This window comes from Myiozetetes cayanensis, unplaced genomic scaffold, assembly GCF_022539395.1.
Source record: "Myiozetetes cayanensis isolate MyiCay16 unplaced genomic scaffold, myiCay2020 scf101, whole genome shotgun sequence".
Taxonomy (NCBI): domain Eukaryota; kingdom Metazoa; phylum Chordata; class Aves; order Passeriformes; family Tyrannidae; genus Myiozetetes; species Myiozetetes cayanensis.
The window spans coordinates 55,759-65,935 of record NW_026086617.1 but is presented as its reverse complement, the minus strand read 5'-3'; the positions used below and the strand labels follow the sequence as shown (position 1 = coordinate 65,935).

The following is a 10,177-nucleotide window of genomic DNA, read 5'->3' as shown; positions in this document are numbered from 1 at the left end:
AGGGCGGGCGGCCAATGGGGGCTCTCGGCGGGCCGAGCCGGCCGGGCGCGCGATTGGCTGGCGCCGCGAGGCGGGCGGGGGGCGAGGCCGGCGCTGATTGGCTGGCGCGGGGCGCGGCGGGCGCCGATTGGCTGGCGCGGGGCGCGGCCCTTGGCAGGCCGCGCGCGCTGCGGCGGACGGAGCGACCCCATTGGCTGATTCCCGGCCGCACCACCGCGCTCAGCCAATGGCGGCGCAGCATCCGCCGGGGGGCGGGGCCGACCCCCGAATTTGGGGTGGGGGCTTCGACCCCCAAAAAGGGGGGGCCACGAGGGGATGGGGGCCCCCAGCTCATTTCGGGACCCCCGAGGGCCTGGGAGATTTTCATCCCCCCATCCTGGAGACCCCCAAACCAAGGGGGGGGTCCTAAGGGGGTTCTCTGTGGGCCCCCCCAGGGTTTTTCAGGGGTCTTGGGGGGTTCTGGGGGAGGTCTCAGTGTGTCCCCCAACCCCACTGACACCCCCCTCTTCTTTTCTCCCCAGTCCTGGTTCCTCTGACGCCGCCCCCTCCTCTTTATTCTCCCTCCCGCGCCGGGACGAGGAAAAAACCCGAAAAAAAAAAAAAAAAAGGAGGAAAAAAATATTCACGAACAAAAAAAAAAAAAAACCTACAAAAACTCACAAAAAGAAAAAACACAAAAAGAAAAAGAAAAAAAGCCGCAATCCTCCTCCAAAAAAAAAAAAAATCCCTTTTCCCCTCGCAAATCTCCCTCCCCAAAATCGCCGCCGTCCGCCCTCCTCCTCGCCCCCCCACTCACGACGTGGATGAGGGTTCGACCTCTCTGATGTGTCCCCCCCAAAAAAAACCCCACCCCAAAAACACCCTCCCCGCCGCGTTCCCCCGGCACACACAGGGTCACCTCTGGACCCCCCTTTAATCCGGGAGGGGTAGGGGGTCCGCAGCCCACGAGTGTCCGTGGGGGTGTGTGCGTGTTTAACCCCCCACCCCAAAACGCCCCCCACGCGTGTGCCCCCCCACGTCACCAGCACTGCACACGCTCCGCACACGCGTGCCGGGGGAGGGGGACACACGGGACCCCCTTGCTGCAGGACAGCGAGCGGGGCCGGGGGATGGTCCCGAACTCCCCCAAACCCCGAGACACCCCCGAACAACCCCCAAACTCCCCAAGGCTTTGGGGTCCCCCAAAACCCCTTGCCTGCCCCCAACCCCCAGCTCATTTTTTTAATTAAGTGCAATTACCCCCTCCTCCCCCGAGGTCAAACTCCTGCTTTTGGGGTCAAACCCTCTGTTTTGGGGTCAAACCCCCTCTCCCCTGCCCCTTTTCCTGTTTTGGGGTCAAACCCCTGATTTGGGGTGTCCCACCTCCCGTTTTAGGGTCAAACCCTCCCATTTTGGGGTCAAACCCCTCCCATTTTGGGGTCAAACCCCCAGTTTTGGGGTCAAACCCCCATTTTGGGGTCAAACCCCTTCCTTCCCTCCCCTTCCCTCGTTTTGTTCAGACTCCCCCAATTTGGGGTTAACTCCCCCAATTTTGTCGTTTCCCCCATTTTTTTAGCTCCAATCCCCCATTTGGGGTCAAACCCCTTCCTTGTGTGACCCCCCATTTTGGGGTTGAACCCCCACGTTTCGGGTCAAACCCCCCTCCACTTTGTGACCCCCCTTGAGGTCCAACCTCCCATTTTGGGGTCAAACCCCCTTTCGGGTCCCCCTCTCTCCAAGTGCTTTTTGGGGATTCCCCCCCAATTTTCCCTCGTTCCCCCACCCTCAATTTTATTTTTTATCGTTTTTGGGTAATTTTGCTCCCAATTCACGTTCGGGGGCCCCAATTCCACACCGGGGGTTGAGCAGCCCTGGGGAGGGGGAGGAATTTGGGGGCATTTTGGGGGTTTCTGCACCTTCGGCTGATTTCGGGGTTGGGGAGGGGATGGGATGACCCCCTCAGACCCCTCCCCCGGGTTTTGGGGTCAGACGGACCAAAATCGCACTTGCCTTAGACCCCCGCGTGCCTTTCCCTCCCCTCCCACTCTTGGACCCCCCAAAATGGGGACAATCATTCAGCGCCCTCCCCTTTTCGGGGACCCTCCCGCTTTTGGTGCCACCCCCTTCTTTGTGACACCCCCGGGTTTTTGGGACCCCCACCAGCAATGCCCCTCCCCATCTCCCCACGCCCCTTCCCCTCCCCACGGAAACACCCCCCACTCCCCCAATTTTTGGGCTCCCCATTTCGGGGCGCCCCCACCAGCAATGGGGCCCTCAACATTTGGGGACCCCCACCAGCAATGGGCCCCTGGGCAATGCGACCCCCAATCTCCGGGTACCCCAATTTTGGGATCCCCTCCCCAAAACGAACCCCGGGGTGGGGGTAAAGGGGGCGATTTTTGGGGTCGTCGCGCTCGGGCCCCGCCCACACCAGCGTTGCACATTTTGGGGACCCCCACCCCCAAAGTCACCCCTCGCCCCCAGCACGTGGTAGTGACGTCATTTCCCAGGGGTGGGTCGGCCCCTCCTCCTCTCCCCCACCCACCCCACTCCCCGACCCCCACCCGCGGGACGTGGAAAACCGCGGGAAAAGGGGCGGAAAAAGGACAAAAATGGAAATAAAAGTGTCGTTACCCGCCACGTGCGCTGGCCCGGGGGCGGGGGATCGGGGGATTTGGGGGTCCGGAGGGATTTGGGGGATTTAGGGGGTCCGGGAGGGATTTGGGGGATTTAGGGGGTCCGGGAGGGATTTGGGGGAATTTAGGAGGTCCGGGGGTGATTTGGGGGTCTGGGGTGATTTGAGGGGGCGCAGGAGGGGATTTGGGGAGGAAAGGAGGATTTTGGGGGCACCAGGATTTGGGGGCATTTGGGGGCACCCCCGTGTGTGTCTCCCCCCGATCCCGTGACTCGCTGGGATTTGGGGAATTTCCGAATGATTCCCATTTCCCAGCGCTCCCAGTGGCCCGGCCCGCCCCCTCCCAGTGCCCCCAGTTCTCCCAGTGCCCTCCCAGTAGCCCCGCCCTCTCCCAGTGCTCCCAGTGCTCCCAGTAACCCGGCCTTCCTCTTCCTCCCAGTGGCCCGCCCTGTTCTCCCAGTTCTCCCAGTAGCCCGCCCCCTCTCCCAGTTCTCCCAGTGTTCCCAGTAGCCCACCCTGCCCTCCCAGTCCCTCCAGTGCTCCCAGTAGCCCACCCTGCCCTCCCAGTCCCCCCAGTAGCCCACCTTCCCGCACTCCCAGCACTCCCAGTTGCCCTTCCCGCCACTCCCAGTGCTCCCAGTGCTCCAGTCCCCGCCCGTCCCTCCCAGTGTCCCCGTGAGGTGTCAGGTGACGGGGGCGGGGGTGACCCCACTTCCCGTTTTGGGGCCATTAAAGGGCCGGAGGGGCCGCGCCGGGGCGGGGGGGACACGAGGGACAGCACGGTGAGTGCCCTGCGGGGGCGCGCAGGGGGCGACTCTTGGGACCCCCCACCCCCCGTGACGCGTGGGACCCCTGGGACCCCGGAAATGTGGGGAAGGGGGGTGGGGGTGGCACCCTGAGATCCCCCCAGGTTCCTTTTGGGGTGGGGGGAGTCCTGTCCCTCCCCACGCGGACACGTGGGACCCCCGGACCCCCTGGGTCATCTGGGTGGGGTGGGGGTGGGCTGAGACCACCCCAGGACATGTGGGGACCCCCTGGGTCACACAGAACCCCTCCCCCAAAAAAATGGGGGTCTCATGGGTTGGGGAGAGGCAGGAATGAGACTCCTGCTGGGACCCCCTTGGCCACGTAGGACCCCCCAAAAAAAACCCTGGGTGCCATTGGGGTGGGGGGAGGGGCTTGGGGACCATTCTGGGTGGGGGTGACACTTTTAGGACCCCCCCTCATTATTTGTGTGTGTCCCCCCCCCCTCCAGATGCTGCCCCTGCTGCTGCTGGCGCTGGCGGTGCCCGCGGGGGGGGCACTGGTGACGTCATCGGTGTCACCCCGGGGGGGGGAACCCGCCCTGACCTTCCTGGCCCTGGGGGACTGGGGGGGGCTCCCCGACCCCCCCTTCGTGACCCCCCGCGAGGTGGCCACGGCGGCCGCCATGGGCCAGGCGGCCTCCCGGCTGGGGGGGGACTTCGTGCTGGCCCTCGGGGACAACTTCTACTACCAGGGGGTGCGAGACGAGTGGGACCCCCGATTCCAGGTAACAACCCCCCAAAATACAGCCCAAAATCGGGGGGGGACAGACAAAATCGGGGGGGAAACAGTCAAAGTCTGGGGGGGAACAGCCCAAATTTGGGGGGGTGACAGTCAAAATCTGGGGGGGAAACAGTCAAAGTCTGGGGGGGAACAGCCCAAATTTGAGGGAGAACAGCCCAAAATTTGGGGGGGAACACTCCAAAATCTTGGGGGGAAACAGTCAAAATTTGGGGGGGAACAGCCAAAATTTGAGGGGGAACAGCCCAAATTTGAGGGGGAACAGCCCAAATTTGAGGGGGAACAGCCCAAATTTGAGGGGGGGGACAGCCTAAATTTGAGGGGGGGAACAGCCCAAATTTGAGGGGGGAAACAGCCCAAAATCTAGGGGGGAAACAGTCAAAATCTGGGGGGGGAACAGTCAAAATTTGGGGGGGAACATCCCAAATTTTGGGGGGGAAACAGCCCAAATTTGAGGGGGAACAGCCCAAATTTGAGGGGGGGAACAGCCTAAATTTGAGGGGGAAAAGCCCAAAATTTGGGGGACACTCCAAAATCTAGGGGGAAACAGTCAAAATTTGGGGGGGAAACAGCCAAAATTTGGGAGGGGAACATCCCAAAATCTGGGGGGAAAACAGCCCAAAATCTGGGGGGGAAACAGCCCAAAATCTGGGGTGAATACACATGTCCCTCCTTGTCCCCCCATATCCCAATGTCCCCCCCTGTATCCACCCCCATTCCCTCTCTGTCCCCATGGCCCCCCCACCTTCCCCACACCCCTCTCTGTCCCCCCCCATGTCCCCTGGGGTCCCCTGATGTCCCCAGGACACCTTTGAGCAGTTGTTTGTGTCTCTGGGGGGCTCTGGGGTGTCCCCTGATGTCCCCTGCTGTCCCCAGGACACCTTTGAGCGGGTGTTCGTGTCCCTGGGGGTCTCTGGGGTGTCCCCTGATGTCCCTGATGTCCCCCTGATGTCCCCCTGCTGTCCTCAGGACACCTTTGAGCGGGTGTTCGTGTCCCTGGGAGGCTCTGGGGTGTCCCTGGGGGGCTCTGGGGTGTCCCTGGGGTGTCCCCTGATGTCCCCCTGGTGTCCCCTGATGTCCCCCTGCTGTCCCCAGGACACCTTTGAGCGGGTGTTCGTGTCCCTTGGGGGCTCTGGGGTGTCCCCTGGGGTCCCCTGGTGTCCCCAGGACACCTCTGAGCGGTGTTCTGCCCTGGGGTCTCCCGGGTGTCCCTGATGTCCCCTGCTGTCCCCAGGACACCTTTGAACAGTTGTTTGTGTCTCTGAGGGGGCTCTGGGGTGTCCCTGGGGGTCTCTGGGGTGTCCCCTGCTGTCCCCAGAACACCTTTGAGCGGGTGTTCGTGTCCCTGGGGGGCTCTGGGGGTGTCCCTGGGGGGCTCTGGGGTGTCCCTGGGGGGCTCTGGGGTGTCCCCTGATGTCCCCTGATGTCCCCAGGACACCTTTGAGCGGGTGTTCGTGTCCCCGGGGGTCTCTGGGGTGTCCCCTGATGTCCCCCCCTGTCCCCAGGACACCTTTGAGCGGGTGTTCGTGTCCCCGGGGGTCTCTGGGGTGTCCCCTGATGTCCCCTGCTGTCCCCAGGACACCTTTGAACGGGTGTTCGTGTCTCTGGGGGGCTCTGGGGTGTCCCTGGGGTGTCCCCTGATGTCCCCTCCTGTCCCCAGGACACCTTTGAGCGGGTGTTCGTGTCCCTGGGGGGCTCTGGGGTGTCCCTGGGGGTCTCTGGGGTGTCCCCCTGATGTCCCCTGCTGTCCCCAGGACACCTTTGAGCGGGTGTTCGTGTCCCCGGGGCTCTGGGGTGTCCCCTGATGTCCCCCTGATGTCCCCCTGATGTCCCCTGCTGTCCCCAGGACACCTTTGAGCGGGTGTTCGTGTCCCCGGGGCTCTGGGGTGTCCCCTGATGTCCCCTGATGTCCCCCTGATGTCCCCTGATGTCCCCAGGACACCTTTGAGCGGGTGTTCGTGTCCCCGGGGCTCTGGGGTGTCCCCTGGTTCGTCATGGCCGGGAACCACGACCACGCCGGCAACGTCACCGCTCAGCTGCGCTACAGCCACCACTCCCCCCGCTGGTAACCGCGTCCCCAGGGTCCCCAGGGTGTCCCCACAGTGTCCCCACAGTGTCCCCAGGGGTCCCCAAGGCTCCCCAGGGGTCCCCACAGCATCCCCAGGGTGTCCCCAGGGTCCCCACAGTGTCCCCAATGGTCCCCAGAGTGTCCCCAGGGTCCCCACAGTGTCCCCAACGGTCTCCACAGGGTCCCCAGGGTCCCCATGGTGTCCCCACAGTGTCCCCAGGGGTCCCCAAGGCTCCCCAGGGGTCCCCACAGCATCCCCAGGGTGTCCCCACAGCATCCCCAGGGTGTCCCCAGGGTCCCCAGAGTGTGCCCATGGTCTCCACGGTGTCCCCAGGGTCCCCATGGTGTCCCCACAGTGTCCCCAGGGTCCCCAGAGTGTCCCCAGGGTCCCCATGGTGTCCCCACAGCATCCCCAGGGTGTCCCCAGGGTCCCCACAGTGTCCCCAATGGTCCCCAGAGTGTCCCCAAGGGTCCCCACAGTGTCCCCACAGTGTCCCCAGGGGTCCCCAAGGCTCCCCAGGGGTCCCCACGGCATCCCCAGGGTGTCCCCAGGGTCCCCATGGTGTCCCCACAGTGTCCCCAGGGGTCCCCAAAGCTCCCCAGGGGTCCCCACGGTGTCCCCAGTGGTCCCCAGGGTCCCCATGGTGTCCCCAAGGGTCCCCAAGGGTCTCCAGAGTGTCCTCACAGTGTCCCCACGGGTCCCCACAGTGTCCCCAGGGTCCCCAGAGTGTCCCCAGAGGTTCTTGGGGTCCTCACAGTGTCCCCAACAGTCCCCAGGGGTCCCCACGGTGTCCCCAGGGGTCCCCACAGCGTCCCCAGCTCCCCTCAGGTTGTCCCCGTGACGTCCTCAGGGGTCCCCAAGGGTACCCAAAGGTCCTCGAGCACCTTCAGGGTGTCCCCAAGTCCCTTCGGGGTGTCCCCACAATGTCCCTTTGAGGTCCCCACGATGTCCCCACCTGTCCCTGACCGTGTCCACGTGTCCCCCAGGCACTTCCCCCACCCGTCCTACAGCCTGTCCCTGGCTCTGGGATGTCCCCACCTGTCCCTGATTGTCCCCTCGTGTCCCTGTGTCCCCCCAGGCACTTCCCACACCCGTCCTACAGCCTGTCCCTGTTTTTGGGGTGTCCCAATGATGTCCCCACCTGTCCCTAATTGTCCCCTGTGTCCCCAGGCACTTCCCCCACCCGTACTACAGCCTGTCCCTGTTTTTGGGGTGTCCCCACAGTGTCCCCACAGTGTCCCAACGATGTCCCCTCATGTCCCCTGTGTCCCCAGGCACTTCCCCCACCCGTCCTACAGCCTGTCCCTGTTTTTGGGGTGTCCCAATGATGTCTCCCCTGACCCCACAGGCACTTCCCCCACCTGTCCTACAGCCTGTCCCTAATTGTCCCCTGTGTCCCCCCAGGCACTTCCCCCACCCGTACTACAGCCTGTCCCTGTTTTTGGGGTGTCCCAATGATGTCCCCTCTGTCCCTGATTGTCCCCTCTGTCCCCAGGCACTTCCCCCACCCGTACTACAGCCTGTCCCTGTTTTTGGGGTGTCCCAATGATGTCCCCCCTGTCCCCCCAGGCACTTCCCCCACCCATACTACAGCCTGTCCCTGATTGTCCCCTCTGTCCCCAGGCACTTCCCCCACCCGTAGTACAGCCTGTCCCTGGCTCTGGGGTGTCCCCACCTGTCCCTGATTGTCCCCTCGTGTCCCTCTGTGTCCCTCTGTCCCCAGGCACTTCCCCCGCCCGTCCTACAGCCTGTCCCTGTTTTTGGGGTGTCCCAATGATGTCCCCTCTGTCCCCAGGCACTTCCCCCACCCATACAACTCCCTGTCCCTGATTGTCCCCTCTGTCCCCTCATGTCCCCTCTGTCCCCCAGGCACTTGTCCCTGTTTTTGGGGTGTCCCAATGATGTCCCCTCTGTCCCTGATTGTCCCCTCTGTCCCCTCATGTCCCCCCTGTCCCCCCAGGCACTTCCCCCACCCGTACTACAGCCTGTCCCTGGCTCTGGGGTGTCCCCACAGTGTCCCAATGATGTCCCCCCTGTCCCTGATTGTCCCCCCTGTCCCCCCAGGCACTTCCCCCACCCGTACTACAGCCTTCGCCTGCACATCCCTGGCTGCAACGCCACGGGGCGGCTGCTGGTGCTGGACACGACGCTGCTCTGCGGCCACGCCGACGATTTCGGGGCCGGGGGTGCCCCGGGGGGCCCCCATGACGCGGCGGGGGCGGCGGCGCAGCTGGGCTGGCTGCGGGGGCAGCTGGAGGCGGCGCGGGGGGCGCGGTTCGTGCTGGTGGCCGGGCATTACCCGCTCTGGTCCGCGGGCAGGCACGGCCCCACCCCCTGCCTGGTGCGGCTGCTGCGGCCGCTGCTGCGGAGGCACCGCGTGAGCGCCTACCTGAGCGGCCACGACCACAACCTGCAGGTAAATTGGGGCTGGGGGGCACAAAATGGGGCTGGGGGGGCACAAAATGGGGCTGGGACACTCCTACCTGAGCGGCCACGACCACAACCTGCAGGTGAGGGGGCTGGGACAGGTGAGAGGGGCCTGGGGGGGGCTGGGACACTCCTACCTGAGCGGCCACGACCACAACCTGCAGGTAAATTGGGGCTGGGACAGGTGAGAGGGGCCTGGGGGGGCTGGGACACTCCTACCTGCAGGTAAATTGGGACTGGGGGTGATGGGACACTCCTACCTGAGCGGCCACGACCACAACCTGCAGGTAAATTGGGGCTGGGACACTCCTACCTGAGCGGCCACGACCACAACCTGCAGGTAAATTGGGGCTGGGGGGGCTGGGACACTCCTACCTGAGCGGCCACGACCACAACCTGCAGGTAAATTGGGGCTGGGACACTCCTACCTGCAGGTAAATTGGGGCTGGAACAGGTGAGAGGGGCCTGGGGGGGGCTGGGACACTCCTACCTGAGCGGCCACGACCACAACCTGCAGGTAAATTGGGGCTGCTAGGGGGGACAAAATGGGGAGGGGGACCCTCCTAGGGACACACCCTGGTGGGAGGAGACCCCCCCTAAAAACCTGTCCCAGGTTGGGGAGGGGGGGGATTCACCATCCCAAGGTGTCCAGGTGGGAGGAGCCCCCCCCTAAAACCTGTCTTGGGGGGTACCTGGGTGCGTTTTTGGGGGGGTACCTGGATGTGTTTTTGAGGGTACCTGGGTGCATTTTGGGGGTACATGGATGTGTTTTTGGGGGTGTCTGGGTGTGCTTTTGGGGAGTACCTGGGTGTGTTTTTGGGAGTACCTGGGTGTGCTTTTGGGGGGTACCTGGGTGTGTTTTTGGGGAGTGCCTGGGTGTGTTTTGGGGGTGTCTGGGTGCATTTTTGGGGGTGCCCCATCGGTGCCCCCCCTGACCTCCCCCCTGTCCCCCCCACCCTGCAGTACCTGGAGGAGGGGGGGGTTGGCTACGTCGTGAGCGGCGCCGGCAACTTCCTGGAGGAGTCCCGAGCCCACGAGGGCTCCGTCCCCCCCGGCTCCCTGCGCTTCTTCTTCGGGACCCCCACGGCCCCGGGGGGCTTCGCCCACGTGCGCCTCGAGCCCTCCGGGGCCACCGTCACCTTCCTGGAGGCCACGGGCAGGGTCCTGTACCGGGTCACGCTGCCCCCCCGCGACCTCTGACCTCAGGGACCCCCGCGACCTCTGACCTCAGGGACCCCCATGACCCTTGACCTCAGGGACCCCCCGCGACCCCTCCCCTGGGGGGACACCGCGACCCCCTCCCTGACACGGAGGACACCGGGCGGGCCCCCCGTGTCCCCTGAGCCCCAATAAACGTTTTGAACGCCTTCGATGGACCCAAAACCGTCGCGTTTCGCCCCAAAAAGCACGTGGGGAGGCGGGACAGGGGGACAGCGTTGGCCCCGCCCACCCTCGCCGCTGATTGGCTCGAGCAGCCCGTCAATCATTTATGGACGGGGCAACGCTGCTCGTCACGTTGCGG

The 10,177-nt window shown here is 64.5% G+C and overlaps 1 protein-coding gene across 1 annotated transcript; it reads left to right on the top strand.

The window, feature by feature from the left end:
* The first annotated feature begins 3,866 nt into the window (after window positions 1-3,866).
* Window positions 3,867-9,937, top strand: ACP5 (acid phosphatase 5, tartrate resistant). The gene is made up of 4 exons (XM_050305884.1): window positions 3,867-4,145; window positions 6,097-6,224; window positions 8,293-8,644; window positions 9,619-9,937. Exons 1-4 carry the CDS (start codon window positions 3,870-3,872, stop codon window positions 9,853-9,855), a joined length of 993 nt encoding a protein of 330 aa, XP_050161841.1. The 5' UTR covers window positions 3,867-3,869; the 3' UTR covers window positions 9,856-9,937.
* The last annotated feature ends 240 nt before the right edge of the window (window positions 9,938-10,177 follow it).